The 25242-nt window shown below is 33.0% G+C and overlaps 1 protein-coding gene across 1 annotated transcript in view; it reads left to right on the plus strand.

The window, feature by feature from the left end:
• LOC6040089 (frizzled) overlaps window positions 1-25016 on the plus strand; it is a 161098-nt gene extending 136082 nt beyond the window's left edge. Inside the window, exon 5 of the mRNA XM_038254405.1 lies at window positions 24193-25016. Coding sequence (XP_038110333.1) covers window positions 24193-24752 — 560 coding nt within the window. The 3' untranslated portion in view covers window positions 24753-25016. The remainder of the gene's footprint in view (window positions 1-24192) is intronic.
• Window positions 25017-25242: the final 226 nt, after the last annotated feature.

Consider the following 25242-nt stretch of genomic DNA (forward strand, 5'->3'; position numbering starts at 1 on the left):
TACAACAAGATGGACGTTCGTAATACTAAATTTGAATTCAATTCCCAACCCCAACCTACAACCTTCAACTCCGTTGGACCTTGACACCGTTATCGTGTTCCGTCCTCGCTGTCGAGTGTCCATTTTTGGGGGGCCCTCTGTTGGCGCGCCAACCCAACGGTCAACATAAAAGTGACACCACAATAGACACTGACGGCATTTATCGCAAGGGTCATCTCTCACAGCAGTCAGTTGGGGCTATTGACAGACAACCCGACAACGAGCAGCCCATTCATTGGGATTGATTTGAATGGCTTGAGGCTGAACGACCTTTATTTGGTCAATATCCAAAAGTTTTTTTTTACAAATCTTCAACAAAATCCAGAACTAACTATTTCAACGTCATAAACCGGTCCAGAATGAAGAAATTATCGCGAACCGCCATTTTTGCGGAACGAACACCTATGATTACGTCTTTATCTCGTGGTCCTCCGGAATCGAGGTCACGGAAGCCAGCTCGACGACCGTGCCAAACCGTGGCACTAGAGTCTGCGACGCTAGCTACCTGTCTGGGTTGTGCGGTTTCAATTCATAAAGGGTTTAATGAACACCTATTATCAGCTCCTCAAGCTCTAGGAAACGGCGGAAATCCTCTTATGAAAGCGACGATGAGGTTATGAAATGATGGTTGCCGTAAGGGCGTCTGGCCAAGGGAGGAAACGATAGATTATGCTCGAATAGGTTATGTTTATCTTGGGGCAGGACGCTTGGATGAGCTTCGAGATGTGCTCGGATTACCGCACACTCTGTTGAGGAGGTGATAATGGAGTGACTCTTGGTTGCGATACTGAATTCGTGATTCTAGTAGTAATTTTGAGCTTGTTGGTGGTATTATGTAAATTTTAAGACAGGTACATCAAAACAAACAAAATCCATTCATAAAACCCTTTTTTATCAGCACAATCTTTTGACGACTTTTCCGTTACAAATGACGCTTGCCCGTACAACAACACTTCCTCTCCAGTCCGCTCACAATTCGTCTCGAGTGTCAAGTGTCCGTCACTTGGCGATTCATTGCACGTCCATCCGGGCGGCATGCCATAAAAAATGTCGTATCTCTCTACTCCCGCCACCTTAACCTCTCACAGCCCACAAGTCGGTAGCAAATAAAGAATAAAAAAAAAGTGCCGAAGAAGAGTCAGAGAAAAAAAAAGTCCCATCCAAAGAGTGCTGATGGATTTATGAGCTTTCTCGCCCAAGGGTCTGACTTCAACTGTGCCCGGTAGCCCAGAGGGGGAAAGGGGAAGAGGAAATCGAAAATGAAGATGTCATAAATGACATCGCTTTTCACCGGACCAACCGACGATGACGACCCCCTGGGGCTCCGGAATCGTCTTCTAGTACTGATGGAGTAAGAGGTTATGTTTGCCAGTCGGCAAAACACTCGGAACAAATATTGCGCTAGGCGAAGCAAAACTCTAACAAATTGCCAGCTAATTACAGCTGATGTTGGTGGGTTGTAACGTTAGGGGTTCATGCTACCTTCTTCATATTTCTTCCAATTAAAAAATATGCAGATTTCATTTGGCAATTTGTAACGAATGGTTGAATTCACCTTAATGAAATGAAACACAATATTTGACAGTGTTTAACAATGTTCGAGTGTTTCTAAAAAGTTCAAATTTTCATAAAAAAAACACAACATTCAGTTTTAGCAATAATTAATACAACTTAAGTAGTGATATCTCACGTAAGAGCTGCCTGATACCCAAGTTTCATGGTAAATTAGACGTGTGTGTATATCCGCTAGCCGGCTATGAAATTATGAAAAAGCATTATTTGTATCATGCTTCGCATATGTTAAATGGTATGGTATTCCCCCTTATTCTCATGCTTCGGTGTTTAGGTGTTAATTCGTTTTTTTTTTTTTTTTTTTGAAAATATTATCACTTTCAGGAAAACCACGAAAAGTTAAAACATTGTTCGTGCAAACTTGACAAAACCCATTTTTTGCGATGTTCTTACACGTGACCTTACAAGTTTGACAAATTTGTTAACGTTCAGACTTTCCAGAAATTAAATGTTTTTAATTTTTTTATTTGTTTTAAGGAATTTAAAAAATAATCTTTTGCGCTAGAGTTAAGCATGGTGTAAAATCCAATACCGGATACAGAGAAACTATGTGATTGGTCGATTTCTCTAGAACATTTTTTTACAATCTTATTTAAACAATGGGTACCGTCAACTGAGCCGAATCGGGACTACAGTTTGAATAGGGACAGCAGTTTTTAGAGCACTTAAAAGCTTGAAATTTGGAATGCGATGCACTATTTTTGTTGCTCTGTTCATATTATCCGAAAATAATCCAAAATATCAACAAATTGTGCGGGAACAAGCCTTAATCAGCTGTCCCAATTCGCCCCATGTGTCCCGTTTCGCCCCAGATGCGAGGTGCGTATTTTGCAGATCTACCAATCGCTTTTTATGTGTGTTTTTTTGGTTGAAGAGAAATCGACTGAACAAAAAAAAATGCAATCGAAAATGATTTTACAAGATTTTTGTTCAAATTAAAGCCATCCGATGTTTTTTTTTAGACATTCTTATGAAGAAAAATTAAAAAAAAAAACTGTTGGAGACCTCAGAAAATTTCCCACAACTTTTTTACTTTGTTGATAGCAAAACTCATGGCAAAATTGATAAAAAATTTGTGTTTTTCTCACTGCAATCTAAATAGCTTTTATTTTTCAATTCGTGATGCATCAGAAACTATTGGCTGGATTTTCAATGTTTGAAAAAGAAACTTTTTTTTATTTTTTGTAGTTTTTAAATCCAAAAAATGAACACTTTAAAAACATGGTAAGTGTTTACATCTTGAAAACGGATCATTTTATCATAAAAGTGTTTAGTAATTTTCCACTGCACTTTATTTTGCAGCATTTTTTTCTAAATTGTGTTTGTTCAGCAATATCTTTGTGTTTGAAAATTTGTTCTTTTTTCCAATAATTATATTTCTTAAATTTCATATCACACACAAAATTCCTATTTTCACAAAATGGATTTTGAACATGAAAAATTTATGAAAATTGAAAATAAAATTCTCATTAAACGTTTAAGTACTTGTACTTTTTGAGGAAATGTCTTTTTTAAACCTACAACTTTGCCGAAGACACCACATCGATTAGAATTTCTTTCAAGATACAGGTTTTCAAATAATTACATGCCCATAGGCTAGTGATGCAAAATATCTTTTTTTGACACAAGCAATGTATGGAAGAAGTTTCAACCAAATCAAAAAATGCATATAAAAATCGATTTTTCAGTAGACTCAGTATAACTCACATATTTCAAGGGATAACAAATTTAATTTTTTACGCTAGCGTTTGAATGATGCAAAATCTGGTACTGTAAAATAGGGTGACTTTAATAGGTATGCGATTTTTCCGCAAAATGAAGAATACAATTAAAATACGCACGGAATTGTTTAGAATAATTCTGACCGTGGAAGAGATGTGTCCAAAGAACCTCAAAAAGAAGTATTCATAAAATTTTGAAAAGTTTAAATAGTTAGTTAAATATCATGGAAAAATGTTGATAAAAGTCATTATTTTAAACTTCCCAAAGTGCCATGATTTTCTCAATGAACATGATTTTGAATCGGAAAACGGAATGCATTTTCGGATTCTTTGGACAATTTTCCACTAGAAGAAGGTAAAATAAGTTTGTAAATAATGAAAAACATGTGTTTTGATACACAATTTAAAAAAATCTTCAAATTTATAGACAATTTCAGTTGAACAACTTTCATGTAAAATGTGAAACTTGTGATTAGCACTTTGAATTCATTATTAAATGCAATATAAATCGATAATTTTATAAACAAAACTAGTTTTAACAAATTTCAGGCAAAATTCTGACTTTTGAACAATTTTACCTAAATTTTATATTTATTTTGTTAAAAAGCTTATTATCTTAGTTAACTAAATATAAACATTGATTTTTTTTCTTTCTTAAAAACAATATCAGCAACTTCAGTGATGGTACATTTAACGTACACATAAAGTTTGAACATCTTAAATATGATTTCAACAACAAAAACTAAGACTATCAAAGTCACCCCGGAATTTTAACTAAGAATTTTTAACGTAACTATTTTTCTAAACACTATTGAAAAACTTTTTTTCCAAAATAGTGCATGGACTTTGTGTGGTACATGTTTTAAAAATAAAAATCTTGAGTAAACCCTTACCTTTTGGAAAATATTCCAAAACAAATTGAAATCCTATCAAAGTCATCCCGGTATACGGTACTAAATTTCCTTGAAAAAAATAAAATAAAAATAATCTAACATAACATAACTTATATTTACATGCCAAACCAAATTTAGCAACCGACTAGGCTTTTTATATGTTTTTGCTAAGCTGCGACGTTTTTAGCAATTTTAGTTTGAAAGTTTAGAAAAATGATATTTTTTCAATTTAAAAGAATTTTCTTGAAGAAAAGCAACCCTTCATAAACAATCTGAAAAAGCTTAATAAATTGCATATCATTTTCCTTTTCAGACATTCACGCACCCTTTCAAAGTTTGAATTTTATGAAAGTTTTCTTATTGTCCCCTAACTAGCCCTAGTTTTTAAATTACCTGTATCTCTTAAACTGTTGGTAAACTATTCTGATGGTTCCTAGAAAATTCTTGAAACATTAATACTTTTTTGGAGTTATTTCAAATCTTTATCTTTATTTTAAAATTGTTTAAATTATTTTTAATAAAAAGAGCAGAAAATTTCAAAATTGCATAATTTTTTAAAATTAAAATCAATTAAATAGATTCCTAAGAATCGTCAATTGAAAAAGGCTTTATATGGGCCTCTGAGTTTACTTTTTACAAAATCCAAAAATCCAACCATGCTTGTAAAAGACGTCTCAAGTTGGCCCCAGTACTGAAATTTTTCAAATTATTAGCTTAATCACAAGGCAAAAGCCAAACTCACAATATATTCCCAAGTAACATTTTTTTCCAGCTCTTCAAGATAGCTACAGCATAGCAGTTTGGACCACGGTAGGATAAAATTCTCTTCAAAACTTCTTCAGGAGTTTGGAAGAGTACTTGAAGAGAGTTTTATCCTACCGCGGTCCAAATTGCTATGCTATAGCTATCTTGAAGAGCTATTGTAGAACTCCTGGAAAAAAAGGTTACTTGGGGTGACAAGTTGGTGATGACAATCTCTGCGAGTGTCTGCTAATGAAAAAAATGACACTCCACCCCCTTGTTGCTGTACCATCCCATACGACAGTCAGACAAATGCTTTACAGTAGAGACATTGCTCCAGGCACTTCCTCCAACTTCTGGTGGAGTCGTCGCAAGACAAAAAGAGTGATGCTTTTCGAGCTAATGTTTGAAAATTAACCCCTTCTTGTGGAATTTTACGTTTTTTGAATTCGAGCCAGCAGACCAATTAGCTGTGGGGTTTGCAAAGGGGTAGGGGTTGGAAATCGTTTGGGCTGAGCAAACTAACTACAAAATTGCGGAGCTTGAAGGAAAATTGTATTTCCTTCGAGAGGAAAAGAAAATGTCTAACCGTCAAAATGGGCCACCCTAATGTGCAACATGTCAGATCATGTTTAAATGTATACTTAGCATGCATACTTCTGAGAATTACATATTATGTTGCGGCACAAGTGCGAGGTTATGTTCCGTCCTCGGCGTCATTCGCAACCGGGATGCTGACTTTGGTGGTGCAGAATTAAGTGGTTGTGCCCTCTGCCAGACTGTCGTATGCTGCAGGATGATGTATGTTAGTTTTAGTCACGAGATAAGTGCACTTTCCGGCAAGAGTATTCCCGGGATGTTACTCGAGAAGGCTTATTTTCTCTCTCTCGTTCAACCCTGTCAGGGTGAAGTTCTGGCTGAATTAATAATAAACTGCACACCCAATTATGGGCACGTGATTCATGGTGAAGAGATTTTTTAAATTAAAATAAATTTGAACCAAAGTATTTTAAATGATCTAATTTTTTTTCCTTTTTCTCTTTTCAGGTAACTTATTGGAATTCATTTTGATACAATATCAGTTTGGTGGAAAGGTTTTTTATGGTTAGAGCTAGATGACCAACATCAAATTGTATCTCTACTTTTTTTTTCAACGAAGTGAATTCAAATTACTTCCTGACCCCTCAAAGGTTAGCAACTGCTCCTAATCCAACTTCCGCACCCGTTTACCCGGAAATTTGTACCTAAATCACTTCCTAAATCCCTCCAGCAAATGTCCACGTCAAACCACTTGCACCCACACAGAGAGTGAGATTATCCCGCAATAATGAAGCGCGGAAAAAGCCTCTAACGGAAAAACGGCTTTCCGGCTTTTGCCAAACGGCCAACTTCCGTAAGCTGGGTCGAGGTCTGGTTTGCGCTTTCCAGACCTTCATAAAGCGCTCTCATGCACGTTGCGCAAATAAAGTGCATTATGCAGTGCGGTTCGATGGAGCGCGAATTTTGCACCCCCAACCCCGGAGGGAAGCACAAATTCCGGCAAATCCCGTCGTCGGTCCCAGATGGTTTGTAGGCTGGAAAAATGTTTGCTCGATTTTGTGAAGGGGTTGGAAGGGGGGTTGAATAAATGCAGATGAGTGAACCGCAAGCTGAGCGATTTCCAACGACGAGAGCTTTTCCAAGTGTGCTAGTAGAGTCGTTGTGGCCTCCAGAATGAAAACTCATTCGATGATGGTGGGTATCGATTTTGTTTGCTGGGGGTGGAGATGGTGACGACTACCCCCTGGTTTGAAGGTTGCAATGATGGAGTGCAATCGAAGTGCAGCAGAATTGTTGTGGGAAAAAGTGCAACGCAAGTGGATTACAAGGTCAGCAATTTGTCGAATGGTATTTTCTTTTTTATTTCAAAAGATAAAAATGAATGTTTATTTTCTAACTTGGAATAAAATGTCAGATTTCTTCAAGAATCAAGGAAAAACAAACAAAAATTTATGATTTAATTTTGTTATTAATCTGTTGCGATTTTTTATATGATTTTATGATTTTATGATTTTATGATTTTATGATTTTATGATTTTATGATTTTATGATTTTATGATTTTATGATTTTATGATTTTATGATTTTATGATTTTATGATTTTATGATTTTATGATTTTATGATTTTATGATTTTATGATTTTATGATTTTATGATTTTATGATTTTATGATTTTATGATTTTATGATTTTATGATTTTATGATTTTATGATTTTATGATTTTATGATTTTATGATTTTATGATTTTATGATTTTATGATTGTATGATTTTATGATTTTATGATATTATGATTTTATGATTTTATGATTTTATGATTTTATGATTTTATGATTTTATGATTTTATGATTTTATGATTTTATGATTTTATGATTTTATGATTTTATGATTTTATGATTTTATGATTTTATGATTTTATGATTTTATGATTTTATGATTTTATGATTTTATGATTTTATGATTTTATGATTTTATGATTTTATGATTTTATGATTTTATGATTTTATGATTTTATGATTTTATGATTTTATGATTTTATGATTTTATGATTTTATGATTTTATGATTTTATGATTTTATGATTTTATGATTTTATGATTTTATGATTTTATGATTTTATGATTTTATGATTTTATGATTTTATGATTTTATGATTTTATGATTTTATGATTTTATGATTTTATGATTTTATGATTTTATGATTTTATGATTTTATGATTTTATGATTTTATGATTTTATGATTTTATGATTTTATGATTTTATGATTTTATGATTTTATGATTTTATGATTTTATGATTTTATGATTGTATGATTTTATGATTTTATGATATTATGATTTTATGATTTTATGATTTTATGATTTTATGATTTTATGATTTTATGATTTTATGATTTTATGATTTTATGATTTTATGATTTTATGATTTTATGATTTTATGATTTTATGATTTTATGATTTTATGATTTTATGATTTTATGATTTTAGGATTTTAGGATTTTATGATTTTATGATTTTATGATTTTATGATTTTATGATTTTATGATTTTATGATTTTATGATTTTATGATTTTATGATTTTATGATTTTATGATTTTATGATTTTATGATTTTATGATTTTATGATTTTATGATTTTATGATTTTATGATTTTATGATTTTATGATTTTATGATTTTATGATTTTATGATTTTATGATTTAATGATTTTATGATTTTATGATTTTATGATTTTATGATTTTATGATTTTATGATTTTATGATTTTATGATTTTATGGTTTTATGATTTCATGATTTTATGATTTCATGATTTTATGATTTTATGATTTTATGATTTTATGATTTTATGATTTTATGATTTTATGATTTTATGATTTTATGATTTTATGATTTTATGATTTTATGATTTTATGATTTTATGATTTTATGATTTTATGATTTTATGATTTCATGATTTCATGATTTTATGATTTTATGATTTTATGATTTTATGATTTTATGATTTTATGATTTTATGATTTTATGATTTTATGATTTTATGATTTTATGATTTTATGATTTTATGATTTTATGATTTTATGATTTTATGATTTTATGATTTTATGATTTTATGATTTTATGATTTTATGATTTTATGATTTTATGATTTTATGATTTTATGATTTTATGATTTTATGATTTTATGATTTTATGATTTTATGATTTTATGATTTTATGATTTTATGATTTTATGATTTCATGATTTCATGATTTTATGATTTTATGATTTTATGATTTTATGATTTTATGATTTTATGATTTTATGATTTTATGATTTTATGATTTTATGATTTTATGATTTTATGATTTTATGATTTTATGATTTTATGATTTTATGATTTTATGATTTTATGATTTTATGATTTTATGATTTTATGATTTTATGATTTTATGATTTTATGATTTTATGATTTTATGATTTTATGATTTATTGATTTTATGATTTTATGATTTTATGATTTTATGATTTTATGATTTTATGATTTTATGATTTTATGATTTTATGATTTTATGATTTTATGATTTTATGATTTTATGATTTTATGATTTTATGATTTTATGATTTTATGATTTTATGATTTTATGATTTTATGATTTTATGATTTTATGATTTTATGATTTTATGATTTTATGATTTTATGATTTTATGATTTTATGATTTTATGATTTTATGATTTTATGATTTTATGATTTTATGATTTTATGATTTTATGATTTTATGATTTTATGATTTTATGATTTTATGATTTTATGATTTTATGATTTTATGATTTTATGATTTTATGATTTTATGATTTTATGATTTTATGATTTTATGACTTTATGATTTTATGATTTTATGATTTTATGATTTTATGATTTTATGATTTTATGATTTTATGATTTTATGATTTTATGATTTTATGATTTTATGATTTTATGATTTTATGATTTTATGATTTTATGATTTTATGATTTTATGATTTTATGATTTTATGATTTTATGATTTTATGATTTTATGATTTTATGATTTTATGATTTTATGATTTTATGATTTTATGATTTTATGATTTTATGATTTTATGATTTTATGATTTTATGATTTTATGATTTTATGATTTTATGATTTTATGATTTTATGATTTTATGATTTCATGATTTTATGATTTCATGATTTTATGATTTTATGATTTTATGATTTTATGATTTTATAATTTTTTTTTTTTTAGTTGAAGTTGAAAATAAGAATTCTTGTTTTGCTCTTTGTTTTGCAATAAATATTTATTTCAAATGTTCAGTTTTTTTTGTAAAAATGTGAAAATTTTTGACTCTAGAATGGTTATAACATTTTTGCAAAATTTGGCAATCCTTGATTTTAAAATTTTGAATAATTTGAAATACCCGAAAAAATAAAATGCAATTATTTCTTACAAAAAATACTGATTGCATTTCGGTTTATCGAAATTTTGAAGCTATTTGAAAAACATTGAAAAAAAAACTTAAATTAGAGAAAAATAACAGAATCTTTTTGAGCTTTCGGAGACTTTTTTTGATTAAAAATAAAATCTATGTAAACTTTTTAAAATTTGTGCCTTTTCTTTACAGTTTTGCTTTAAGAATCAGCGAGCTAAAAAATGACAAAATAAAAATAAAAACAACAGTTAAAAAATAATTTAATAATTTGTGGAGCAGAAACTCAGAAAATCATATTTTCGTGAAATTTTTAACATAAGCATAACATTATTAAAGTTTTTTTTAATTAAGCAAGAATTTTGTAGTTAAATTTATCGAATATATTTTTGTAAAATTCAATCAAAATTTGCTTTAAACTTTTCAATTTGAATTCAGATTTGACTTTGACAGCAGATTTATTAAGCAAAGTTGAAAACTGTGCAAAAACCGTTTAAAAAATAGTTATCTAAAATTAAAAAAATACCACCACCATTAAACACAAGTCGCAAGCAACATGATCCCCATCATCAAGGACTACTGAACACGTTGTTGTCAACATCATTGGCTCCCTATGACGTTCAAGGGCTCAACTGGACATTCCCGCTGTTGAAGTTTCTTTTTGTTGGTTGTAGTTTATTGATGGTGTATGTTTTACTCGAGGGACCATTCACAAATAACGTAGATTTTATATTTGAATATTATTGCTTGCTGAAAACGAAATTTTAATTTTGAATAATTACAACTTAAAAAATAATTAAACGTCATATATGAACAGTCCCTTTCCTTCAGCAGGACTTCTGTTTCCCTTACAAAAGGGCTCAACTTGCAAGCGCTGCGATGGTTATGTGTCGTTGATGTAATATCCTCTCGGATTAATAACATGGCTGGACACGTAATATAAGCTGAGGCGACGTGGAAACATGGAAAGTTGTTTTATGATGGTGTTGGCACACTTTTTTGTCTGGGCGTTTTTTTTTCTGTAAGTGATGAATAGATATCATGACATGTTATCTAAAAAAGAGTTTTTACTGGTGAACTGGAATATTTTTTTTTTACATTTTATCATATATTGGTAAAATTTCAATACAAAATTATTATAAACTCTCAAGTTTTTGTACCAACCAGTTTTCAAATCCGCTTTTCAGGATTCATTTACACCCCTTTGCCGGAAATTGTCACCATTAAGCGGCATCTTTTTAAAACAAGTTCATATTAGATTCAATGAACTTTCCCGTGGCTCTCGCGCTCACGCTTCAACCAGAAAATCAATCAGCAAAAATCAACCAAGAGACCAGATCGATGCGGCATCGACTTGATGTTGTAAACTGCACCGACTATAACGACATTGATGCCGCCCAAGTGATAGTAATGACAACATCTCGTCGGTCGAACCGGACTCGTCGCATTTGTTTTAACGATAATGACAAAGTCCACCTTGTTTTTGCGGTGTCTGTTGGGTTGAGAGAAATTGACCGAAATATAAAAAAAGGGCAAACATCGAAGGGAAAAACAAAAACGACTGCTTGATCGATGGATGGCCACTTTTAAAGATTGCTTGAGTAAGGTGGATAAATCCACGAAAAATAACACAAATATTTCTTCCCTTTTACTTTGTCAAACATTTCTGAAAAAATATAACTTTTTGTGATTTGGTCTGAACTCTTATCCTAAAGGGTCAGCTAAGATACAGTTTTTGTAGCGAAAATCGATGCTCAGTGATGTTTTCGAAGAGCAGGACCCCATTACACACGCCATCGTCAGGGACCCCTCGGGGGGTCCCCAGCCGGTTCAAAGATCGGTATCACGGTGGTGTGATTATTTCAAATTACCCACTCACGGTAGCGGGGTTGTTCCCAAATGATACCAGTATCAAGCAAGGCTTAACCGCGTAATTACATTTTTTTGCGGAACTTCAAAGCAATTTCTGGGAGTGATTTATTTGTCACTCAATCATTCGGAAATATAACAACCGTCAACATACATTACAGTGGGATTAACCTGGTCTAAGGGATCAGCAGAGAGCGAGCTAAAAATGGCATCACTTGCTCGAATCTTCTAATTAGAACTCTCGTGTGCAGTGCAATTAGCACATATCGCGGCGGAGCGAGAAAATCATAGCTCTTAATCAAAGTCAGCATGTTGTTCCTACACTTTGAACTATAATTAACCCAAAACGGTTGCAGCAGTTGCCGGCTGACTGGGTTTGGCACGAGTAAACTAGACTCGCCAAATGACAGTGGGTAATTAATTACCTTTGTGATGTCGAGCAGAATGATACAGAGAGAGAGAGAGAGAGAGTGGGATTAAGTGGGATTGCTGCTGCAACTATCTCACCTCTGCATGACATGCAGAACGTGGTTCGTTTTGACAGAACAGTGATACCTACTTGGGAGAACATGATATGTTCTAGTAGCTTGCAGGTTTAAAGGTAGCAATCATAATTTCACACCTTATATTATAAATGATAATGTCAGTATAACGTAATGAAATACTAATTGAAATTTTAAGAACAATTAGGGTATTTTAATTATTAGTGGACCCTCTAGTAGAGCCGAAGCACATTTTTCACAAATTTTCCATATTTCAAGCACTTTTTCATAACCCTTTGTACAAAACAATGAAAACTGAAGTCTTTTGAAAATTTTTGACTATTTGTTTCATCAGTTTATTTGTTTTTGGGCAGAAAAATAGCCATCTGAAAAAAAAAGTTTTTTGCCAGTTACGGACCCCCTTTTCCTATAGTGGACCCGAGTTCATAATCCGATTGTGGACCCGGGCTCACTATAGGCAAACTATTATTGTTATACCAAATTTAACCGATATTTGATGTTTTGATGCATGGTGTAGGTCTAACGATGGATATAATGAATAAAAGATGGATTTTGGTCACTTTTCATCATAAACAAATATGTTTTGTTTACAAATGTGGCTTCAAAAAACAAAAAAAAAAAACAAACTATAAGACATTTAAACACATTTATTTCCGAAAAAGATCAGAGAAAACGTTTCAAAAACCACTGAAAACATATAAATAATCAAAAAAAAAGTAATTTTGATGCACTTTTTTTCATATGAATTAGAAAAAATGTTGACCGAAACTGAACAATAGATTTGTTTACAGTTGCTGATAAAATCACGCATGTTTATTTTAAAAAAAAAGTTTTGTTCTTGATTTATTACCATAAAATATCATTTTAAACTGCAATTATGATGCTTCAGTTAAGTACAATTGACTATAGTTTTGAAAAATTATAATCTTCTACGGCTTCAGCATTTTTGGTACTCTTAACATGAAACAGCTATATTTATACTCACAATTGAAAAAAAAATATGCGTTTAGGTTGATAACAACAAGCATTTATTGTATGTTTAAGAGGAACTTTTGCTTAAATACACAGTTTTCTTCATTTTTGAAGGTTTAACTAACAGGGGTCCACTTTTGGAAAAGTTTGGAATTTCGTTGCCCTATATTGGACCCCCCTAATTTTTGCTCGAAATGTGCAGTTCTTCGCTTTATTTTAATGAAGTCCCTTAAACTTAGGGGAAGGTGGGGCAAGACGACCATATGGGGCAAGAGGAACAAGCACTCGAAAGGCCGTAATTTTTACAATTTTGATTATTTCCAGTATGAGGAATTGTTGCTAGCAATGCAATTAACTGATTCTACTACCAAATATCCGCCAAAACGACGTACACGCCACGGGGCGTAAGATTTAATTAAGTTTTTCTCGAAACCTTTGTTTTCTTATAATATTTGAAAAGTACAAAATAAGGCTTAGGGTTCGTTTTAAGGCTCATTTTTTCAAAATGCTATTTTTCCTAGATCAGTAGTGTCCCTACCAATGACTTGCACCTTTTATAAAGTATGATTTAATTTTTAGTTATTTTTGTTGAGAGTTTTAAAAAAATCTTGTTCAGGTGGGGCAAGTGTACCATATGGATTTTTAGTATGGAAAAAAATACAAATTGCTGCAACAACATATTTTATTGGGAAAAAATACATAAAAATACTTAAAAACTGATAAACAATTGTTAAAAAAAAACTGTCCATGCAAAATTTAGTGATATTTCTCAAATTTCCTTTTTTTTCATATGACTTATATTTTTTTTCGTAAAAACGATCATTTTTTTAGTAAAATATTATTATTTAATCTAAAAATGAAAGAATCGTTTCAAATACATCCTAATCTGATGTATCTAAGAGATAACAGTTCACTTGTTAGCAAATTGACATGTTGTTACATGAATTGTTCCTCTTGCCCCAACGGGTTGTTTGTCTTGCCCCACTAGTTGAGAAGAACGTACGGAAAATCAGAATTTTTAATATCAATTTTTTACATTAAAAAACAGGATTTTTTTAAACTTTTTCTATCAAAGGCTTAGTCAACCCCTGGAATAAGATGATTAAGAAAAATCCGACAGATTTTTTAACGTTTTTGATGGGTTATAACGAGCATTTCCTTAGCTTGTTACACTTGCCCCACTTTTCCCTACATTATTTAGACTTGCTGAAGTTGAATAATCAGTCAAAAAATGATTGGATAGTCAATTCAATCATAAAATATAAATGCAGTTTTGTTGTGAAAATGCTAGTGGCCATGGCTGATTTCAGATGTCGAACTCAAAACACTTATTTTGGTGAAAAAAATTTAAAAAAAAACAAAAGAATTTAGAAAAAACATTGAATATACAGTTAAGCTTATTGAATAGGGTAATTCTCTACCAACTCACACGAAATCAGGAAAAGTTGCCCCGACCCATCTTCGATTTGTGTGAAACATTGTCCTAAGAGGTAAATTTTGTCCCTAATCACGAATCCGAGGTCCGTTTTTTGACATCTCGTGACGGAGGGGCGGTACGACCCCTTCCATTTTCTAACATGCGAAAAAAGAGGTGTTTTTCAATAATTTGCAGTCTAAAACGGTGATGAGATAGAAATTTGGTTTAAAAGGGACTTTTAAGTAAAATTAGACGCCCGATTTGATGCCGTACTCAGAATTCCGAAAAAACGTATTTTTCATCGAAAAAATATACCAAAAAATGTTTTAAAAACTCTGCCATTTTCCGTTACTCGAGTGAATTTTTTTTTGGAACATGTCATTTTAAGGGAAATTTAATGTACTTTTCGAATCTACATTGACCCAGAAGGGACATTTTTTTCATTAAGAAAAAAGTTTTGAAAAAGTTGCTTTTTGCGTTTCTCTTTGTTTCGTCGTCCGGATCTGTAGCGGGTGACGATGAACGGCCATGATCGACGACGACCAACTTTTTTCAAATTTTTTTTTTCGTAAAATCGTGATAACTCGTGATGTGTATGAGCAAACCCCTAATGAGCATATATCAAAATTTTTGTAATTTTCTGCTCTACAACTTTGTAGAATATTGTTACACTCTAAAAAATAACTTTGTAAAGTTAGAAAAAACACAAAATTTTAAAATGAAAAATTTTGTTCTGAATGAAAAAATGACCCTTCTAGCTCAATGTAGATTCGAAAAGTACATTAAATTTCTCTGAAAATGACATGTTCCATTTTTTTTTACAGTCGAGTAACGGAAAATGGGAGAGTTTTTAAAACCTAATTAGTATTTTATTCGATGAAAAATACTTTTTTTTAGAATTCTGAGTACGCCATCAAATCGGGCGTCTAATTTTACATAAAAGTTCCTTTGACACCAAATTTCTATATCATCACCGTTTCAGGCTGCAAATAATTGAAAACACCTCTTTTTTCGCATGTTCAAAAATTAAAGGGGTCGTACCGCCCCTCCGTCACGAGATATCAAAAAACGGACCTCGGATTCGTGATCAGGGACAAAAGTTACCCCTTGACAAAGTTTCACGCAAATCGAAGAGGGGTCCGGGCAACTTTTCCCGATTTCGTGTGACATATTGCGAGTTACATATTATTAGACACTAAGAAAAACAAATTTTTCACAAATTTTAAATTTTAATTTGCTTTTTCATAGCAACCAGCAGTTCTACCAACAATGCCAAAAATAGTTTTTTTTGAAATTTTCTATGCTATGTCGGCGTGCTGTTCTTTCATGGCTATTACTTCATAAAAATGAAATTCGATTGAAATTTTGATTTTGCGTTCATTATATTTTTTAAAAATTTGGATGGACGCTGTTTCATATTTCTTCATTTTTTTTCAAATATCTTCGGTGCCACATTTTGTGTCACCTTTCACCCAAGCACAAGTTTCCTATTTAAGTCCCCTAAAACATGGAAAAACTAATTATGCAAATTTGCTTCTTTTGCAATACACGAAGTTTCATCCAAATATTAAAATACAGAATTTAAAATCTTGATACAATTGCAAAATTCGGGAGAATCTTAAAATACTGTTTAAGTTTAAAATATCACATTGTTCCCATATGAATCAGATTAATTTACAAGGTCAAACTCAACAAAATTTAAAAAAAATTCACAGTGTTAACATAAAGTACTACACTCAGAACTAACTGCTTCGGCACTGATCACACCGTCGTCAACAAAGGCGCAATGTTTATTCATGAAGCGCACAATGATTATATTCAAATTATCGTTCGATAGAACCATCTCGTCACAGAGAATGTGCGTGCGTGTGCTATGTACTGTGACTCTCAATGGGATGAGTTTGATGAGATTGGAACCGTTCTCGTTGGACAAACATTCCACGGAACGTTAGTGCGAACCGTATGATAATGTATGCAAATATGTATCCATTGGGAAGAAAAGGGGCCTGGAAGTAGGTACTTCGCCCATAGGTGATTATCACAGACGCTTGCGGGGCTAATGAGAAGGCGCGATAGACGACAATGATTTCCCGAGAATGAGGACAAATTAAGCAGTTTGTGATGAGATTAAATGTGGGTGGTATCTTGAAAAGCTCGATAAAATTTGTATCAAAATAGAAGAAATTCAACGGTTTCGTAAAACAAATTACGGAACAAATCACTGCGAAATAAAACTTCTCCCAACAGTGCAACAAATCGACTCATTAAGGTCAGTTGGCAAAACTTGAAATGATACCCCATCGCTCAAAAACAACACAACACTTCTTGCTCATACTTCCTCTGGAATCCACATAGTACCTACCCGTACAATTGAGGAATCGAACATTAAAGGCCGTTCTACAAATTTATTTATTAGCACAATTACTCGTCGATTCGCCATACCGGTGAAGTTTGTTCCACACCATGGTACGATATCGCAATCAAAAAGTCATGGTGGTACTCTGGCCCTAATCACGACTTAATACGCGTATGTTCACGCAGCAATCGGACGGCACAAAAAGTACAGAACGGGAAGGGGCTGGTCCAGAAGCAACAGGAACCAACACCTTAAGCTTCAGGGAAGGCCGAGGCGGCACCTTATTGCATCATTTTCCTGCGGGGGTAATTTTCCAACACTTACCTTCGTATCTTCATGGTTCTAACGGATTTTTCACCTTGGACGTGATGGTTTGGTAGGGAACGGTCGTAGATGACGTAAACAATAGATATTTTTTTTAGTTTTGAACTTCTTTTGAATCCAAAAATCATTAAATATTTTTCTCCAAGAAAACAATATTTGCAGGCAGTGAATAATGCATTATACTGACTTAATTTTCCACGCAAACATTTATGAACACCCAGCAATTCACAGTTGCCCGAGGAGGGCTAATTGGATTAGAAGCCGGCAGACATTTCTCCACCACATTCCAACATCATAACCAGCGCGCAATCCCCGGGCGTTTGTGTGAGTGTAATTTTCACTTATTCAGGCAGATTTCTCGAGCGAGGTCTTAGCAGGATCAAGCCCAGGCTTACACCTAATGTGTGATGTTGACCGAGGCGGAAAAGCGAATGCCTAATGGCTAGTTGGCCAATTAAATGGGCAATTAATTCGGTTCGATTAGCCAGCGCGCCTCGTTCTAGACGTGTAAGGTGGGGATAATTTCGTACCAGAATCTGGGTTTCGCTAGGTGATGAGAACGGTGTGATAGGTTATGAAATTTTATTAATGAGCAGTCATAACCAAATAATTTAAAATCTTTTTTGGCGATGTTTCGAGTTATGAGTATGTTCAAGTCATAAGTTTCAAAAAGGCCAAAAAAACAGCTATCATAATTCATTAGCTTATCATGTTTCAAATTATACATATGTCAGTTCAATCAAACTAATTTTAAAAACATATGGAAACAAAGTTTAGACTGATAAACAATTTTGCTATTTTAATCACAATTTCGATGACCGTGTGCTCTCTTGTACTAAGCTTGCTGGGATTCCTATCTAGATAGAGCAAGAGAGCACACCGGTTTCGATGTATTATCTATAAAAGGAAAATTTTGTTAAAAATAACAGAGAATTGCGCAGCTCAGTAAAGTATGTAATAATCAAATTCATTTAAAATAAAGCTTAGCAGCCTAAAACAGTTTCTGCCCTGATTAACCTAATGCTTCATAAAAAAAAGTTGAATTTTGGAAGGTTGAAAATTTGGTTGGTTGAATTACACCTAATAAATGAGTAAAAATATGAACCTGATGAAATTTTTTCGGAAACACATTTTTTGACACAAAATCTGTCACCATTTTCTGATGAATATAACCATTATTTTTTTTCTGTGTTCAATTATTTCGACAACATTGAAAAAGTGATGGAAAATAATTTTATTTAAATTATTTCTACTTAGATTTTTAATTATTTCAACTTCAATTGTTTGGTCTTGAGTTTGGAATGAGAGCATCTTTTTGAAACTTTGGACAACTTTTTTTATTTATTTATTTTTTCAAATTCGGGTGGAATATTGTGCTAAACATTTATTTTTTACTTCACAAATATTAGGGCTCATTTGAAAAAAACATCTTAAAGGATTTTTTTTACCTTAAAATTTCAGTTGAATTCATTTTTTAAATATTGAATATCAAAGTTTTGTCTATCTTCTCAATCTTATTTTAAGCTCACTTGAAGGAAATTCTCGGATTAAAAATAAAATCATTGGTGGCCATGTTTAACCATGACAACTATTGATATAAAAGTCACGTTTTAAACCAAAAAATTATTTAAGGTGGCTGTAAGTTGAAAATTTTGCACGATGTTAATTTTGTTAAGAATTCTTTTCAACTGAAAATTTAGGGACCATCCATAAACCACGTGGACACTTTTTTGGGAATTTGGTACCCCCCCCCCCCCGCTCCGTGGACAATTGTTCATACAAAAAAAAACTTTTTTGTATGGATCGTGAACAATCACCATACCCCTCCCCCCCTACAGTGTCCACGTGGTTTATGGATAGTCCTTTAACTATAAGTCTTAAAATAATGTAAAAAAAAAACTTTTTGCCATTTCTTCCAAGATTTTTTTTATTATGATCTAAAATTTACCAAACCTAGAAAAAGACTTTCAATCACTTTGTGGCATATCTCAAAAGACGTAATTTTTTGGCAAAAACATTTCAATTGGATGTATGGGCTAATTTTCTATCCAGGTTACTATACTACACTGAAAAAATATGATGTTTTCAGCTATGAGCAATGTAATTAGCTTATATCTGTAAACTCATACATCCAATTGAAATGTGGTTAACGACAAACTTATGGGAAATTGGACGAGCTTTTCGGTAAAAATATTTACGAGACTGAAAAATCAAGTCTGTCATATAGAAATTGCCAAAAACCATCAAAAAACCTATTTTTTCAACATTTTTATTTTTAAAACCGCTGTAACTTCACAAGGATTGGACTTAGGATAGTAGTCGATATGAAGACATTTATGTAAAATTGTCTGGAGAATCGATTCCCGTATTTGGTTTTTGAAAATTTTGACGTTTAGAGCACTTTTCAAAAAAACAGTTTCAGTAAAAGATTTTTGTATTTTTTTAGGTGAGATGCTCCATCCTGCATTTTTCGTGAGTCTTTTTGTAACATCTTAGGCTATCTTCACAAAAATTTTGAACGAAAAAAAATCGTGGGCTCCCCCTCAAATTTGACTTTTAAACTTAAAAATCAAAAAATCTCATAAAAGTGGAGTGTTTTTTTTCTTTCAGTGTATTTTTATCGAAAAGCCCGTCAAATTTCCTACAAGTTTGTCTTTGACCACTTTTTGATACGATGCAACGGCTTCGAGATACAGAAATATTTAAATTCCGAATTACAAAAATATTTAAAACACTTACGCCCTTCTCAAATGTCATTATCGAGTGGAACTGGCTCCATATACACAAAAATGGCTTATATAAGCAAAGGATAACATGTCTACAAAGTTACATTGAAATCGGAAAGGGTCGAGAAAAAAGTACCTGAAAAATTCCAGTTTTGGGCTGGAATTGCTCTCTACTTAACTTTGTACAAGGAATTTTTAAGGTTTGTTTTGACATGTTCAGAATTTTTAAAAGTGCAAATTTGAGATAGACTGGTGTCATTTTTTAATCAAAACATGAAGTAATTCTGAATTAAAAATTGTGTGTGTCCTTTTGAAGATTTATACATAGATTGCAGTTATTCTTCTTCATATTATTTGGAATTTTTATTTATTTATTTTTTAAATTATGGTGTAGATTAAGAAAGTAATTTTAATTTGGTAGAACATACATTCAAAATTATTAGGATTAATAACAGCAATAAAAATCTGCTCACCCGTCGATTACTCGTTAATTGTCCATAAATAACCCATTAGCCGCCGAGAACTAATACCAGCCAATCACTGCCCGCACAAACGAGGTTATATCCTCTCTGTAATCAGTGACCGTCGTGTGGTCCATAAAAAGATAACTGTCCGCGCCCGACTTCCGCGAGTACCTGCCCGATCTGCCATGGTACCCGCAGCAAATGTCCAGATTGCCCATCGAACGACTTCAATTGGCTTCATAAATGTTAATCTAATCCAGCCGCTGGAGCACTGGACTTAATTTCAGCACGAAGATCACTGATCACCGGGGGTTATGTTTTGCCGATTCTTACCACATTCCACACGTCCGTCAGTGATCAGTGCCTCGCTGTGAGAACTGATATCAGTTTCTTACGCACCACGTTGAAGAACAGTCTCACGGAAAGGGGGCGTAACCATGACCGTCAAAACTAGCTTCAGACGGGGGTTCGTTGACCGATCACGTCTAAATTGAGCCATTTGTTCGCACCAATCTCGCCGGGCACAAACTAGAACAAGTCATTAGGGATTAGTGGCCTTCCCAGCGGGTGTGCACTTCATTTCAGCAGATCTCCACGAACTGATTTACATTCCACTCGCTGCCGCCACCACCGGGGTACGGTTGATTGATTTGATTAAAGCTTGATGGACGTCTGAACGGAGAACCGAGAGCTTGAATAAATAAAGCATGGATTTCAAATCGAGTCCGCAACATTCCAGGAAATAAATCGCCAACGAGCTTTTCCTCGGAAAATCCAATAAAATACGGGAAAGCGCTGCAGGGTGGGAAATTTATAACCGAGGAACCACTTTTCACTTTTGAGACGACGACGCAACGCTTTTTGCAAGGAAATCCGATCTGAAAAGGTTTTCCCCGCTTATCGGCTTTTCCTTTGAAAGACGATGCTGGTCAAAGGAGCTCTACTTGGAGGAGGTTTTTTTTTTTTCTTCCGAGAAAGGGAAGTGCTATTAATTTCCGTAATGGAAGTACCAGTGGATATTTATTGTTGAGGAAGGTTCGGAGGATGGCGATTTTGGTTCGATGCGGTTTTACGAGGACATGCCATAAAGTGCAGTGGGCAATCTATAATCGAATTTATTGCTAGGATGCTGGAAGAAACGTGCATTTCTGCAAGTCACTTTGAATCAATGAATCAGCAATTTAGAAAATTCAAACCTCAATTTAGTTTACCGTAATTTATGAGTTTTTTATAGGGCATCCATAGAACTTCTTCAAACTGGTCAACACGAAAAATGAGGTTCATAACATGTAATCACGATGGTTAACTTCCAGCACATTTTACTGTTTTATTGGCTCTCAACCATAAATAAATTGAATTAAATACAATAACATGGAGTTTGCAGGGAAATTTTCTATGATGAATCTTCAAGTTGTTGGATAATTTTTACAAAAAGTTAGGTAATTTTTTAAATTAATGTGGACTCTGATAGGAGAAAAAATATTCCAAATTGAAACTAAAAATTTCAAGCCATGATCATTCCAAAGAAAATAGTGCATTTTGAACCGAGCTAAAAAAAACATTTTTTTTTCTTACAATTAAAAACTATTTGCAACACTGTACATAAAATTTTCAGCAAAATATATTTTGAAGTTTTATTCTATGGAGTTTGTTTGTCCACTGATTTCTCGGCCTAATTTTAGGAAGGGGTGGCGAAAAAAGCTTTAACTCGGTCAGTTTTATATTTTTAGACACGGCTTAGCAAAATTGTTTTTATATTAAAACTGGCTTAACATCAACATTCAAATATTTAAAAAACCAGAATGGATTTCGTATGGTTTTTGGTTTCAGGTAATGATCAGGAAGATCAGAAAAAGTCTCGCAAAAAGTCGATTTTGAGCTCAATACTTTTATTTATTTCTTTATTTTAGTAAACGAAATAATAACATTTTAGTTTAAATTGTTTGAAGATTTTTTACTGTGGAAAATATCAAATGCTCACACAAAAATAAATGTCATTCGAGTATTAAAAATAAAAATAGTAAATCAGTGAAACTCTGGTCAATTTTGATTCAGAATCAGATCAGATCAGAAAAATAAATTTCAATTTTACACATTGTTTATGAATTATTTTTGCAATGTACAGGAACCACTCATTTTTCTTGGGCTGTGTCGATTTGAGCTCTTGTTGTCAAATGGTCAAATCAAATTCAAATCAGTCAAATAAAATGTAAAATAGCTTTCGTATATGCCAACCTTAATTCTTTAATTTTTCTAGACAACATCTTGATTTTTTTTCGTTCTGAAAGCATTACGAAATTGTTTCTTTTGGTCCCGAGATCTAAAAATCACAAATTAAGTCATTTGAAAGAAATCATTTCGAACACATTCAACTTAAAAAAAATATTTCCAATAAATAATCATCGTATTGATAAAAAAAAAACAGAAAGGGACGTTAAAGAAAATTACAAAAAAAATAGTTCACAATTTGATTCTTCAAATTTCGAGCTCAACTCATGCAATTGCTGATTGAACAGAACATTTCTTTATTTTATTACCCATTTTCATATTGGAGCGATATGTAAGCAATACATGTTTCAAAATTCTTGTTGGAAATAAAATAAACAAATTCAAGCATAAAGGCTGTACTAGAAAAAAGTTTCTATTCAAAAGCTTACTAAAATTTCTATTTGGTTTATATAATAACATTAGTAAAAGTATTACAAAAGAAAAAAACAAAATAAGATCAAATTTACTCAAGTTTGCAAATATTTTTATGTCTTCAAATAAAAACCATGACCAAGGCAAGGTGAAAGTTATGCCCTGAAAGCGATTCATGTTTCAAATCCTGAACTTAAAAGTTTTAATTCGAATACATTATATAAGACAGTTTTATCATTTTTTTGTTCTGAACAATCATTCAAGACCGTAAAATCACTTTAAAGAAATATAAGAACCACCTTGTCCAGGTGAAAAAGTTGCACATCAAGCATCTCCCATCGTCCAGAGCAATCCCCCCTCCGTCGAAGATGGTGCACATAAAAATCATAATTAAATTATTGAAGAATTTCCGTTATGCTGGCCTTTGCCTTCCATAGTCAGCAACTCACTCTTCCATAGCCGACGCTCTGGAGGCCATTCTTCGTAGCACTTTTTCCCAACCCCCCTCGCTCCTGCTCCCCAACTCCTCAAGATTTCAAGGTAACCCAAGTCGATCCACACAATCTTGGTTGCAAAGTTTGCTTACACTTGTGCTTATTATTTTGCTTTTACAACCGCGGTGAAGAACATTGTGCATCTCCTCTTCTCACTTTCTTGGATAGTTGTGGCACGCGTTTGCCCTTAATGGTGCCAACATTAAGTGGAGGGGGACTTTTTTTTCATTGCTGCACTTTGGAGGTGAGGAAAGCAGTATTACATAGGATGACTTTCTGTTAACTTCATTTCCTATTTCCCGGGGAAGCTTGGAGGAGGGGAGAAAAAATGAGATGGTCCAAGAAATGCTCGACAAGAAAAAGTGCAATCTGTAATTATTGTTTGGTGAGAAGATTATGCAAATGGCTATCAGAGGGGAATCTATGTTGAACAGCAATAAAACATTGTCGTTATCTGACCTTTGTGAAGTAACCTAGTTATCTCTTCTCTTCCAGGTGACGTCCTCTCCGGCGTTTGCTTCGTCGGCCAGCTGGACACCCACTCCCTGGCCGTATTCCTGCTCATCCCCCTCTGCATCTACCTTTCGGTCGGTGCCCTCTTCCTCCTGGCCGGCTTCATCTCCCTGTTCCGCATCCGGACCGTCATGAAGCACGACGGAACTCGCACCGACAAGCTGGAACGCCTCATGCTCCGGATCGGCTTCTTCAGCGGCCTGTTCATCCTGCCCGCGCTCGGCTACCTCGGCTGCCTCTTCTACGAGTACTACAACTTTGACGACTGGATGATCCAGTGGAACCGCCAGATGTGCAAGATCTTCTCGATCCCCTGCCCAGCCATCGGAAAGCACCAGCAGCAGCACCACCCGGGAATGGCCATGGCCGGGGACGAGGAGCGGCCAATCTTTCACATCTACATGGTCAAGTACGTGTGCTCGATGCTGGTTGGGGTCACATCCAGCGTGTGGCTCTGGTCCGGCAAGACCGTCATCAGCTGGAGGCAGTTCGCGGAGAGGTTGCAGGGCAAGGACAGCCGGAGTCGGGGTGCGTATGTTTAGGGATTTTCGTGGACCAAAAGTCGATCGACACGTATCATACAATCGAGATTATAGGCATTTGTTAGCGATTTAGGGGGAAGTTGTAGTGAAGTTTGAAAGTCCCAAAATGAGGGGATTAGACGATTTACAGAACAACATGAGTATATTCTCATAAATAATCATTTCAAGTAAGTTAATTTTTACAGGAACAGATTTTGTTGATGCACTTCCTATTCCTTAAATCCTTATTTTACTGATCCCGAACAGACGGTAATAACTAAATTCATGGCATTTCAATAACAAATACTGTTAAAATAACAGAAAGTGTTATGGAATATTCTTGCAAAATCCATGTTTGCATAAGAGTTCAATAACAGTTTATGTTATCATAACAAAATTTGTTATCGGTCTGATATTGATTGAAAGCCAGAACAACTTGGGAAAAACATTTTTTGTTATGGAAGAATACCTCAAACTGTTATTGGGATGATCGGATTAGTTGTTAAAATAA

The sequence above is a fragment of the Culex quinquefasciatus genome, chromosome 2, assembly GCF_015732765.1.
Source record: "Culex quinquefasciatus strain JHB chromosome 2, VPISU_Cqui_1.0_pri_paternal, whole genome shotgun sequence".
Classification (NCBI taxonomy): Eukaryota; Metazoa; Arthropoda; class Insecta; order Diptera; family Culicidae; genus Culex; species Culex quinquefasciatus.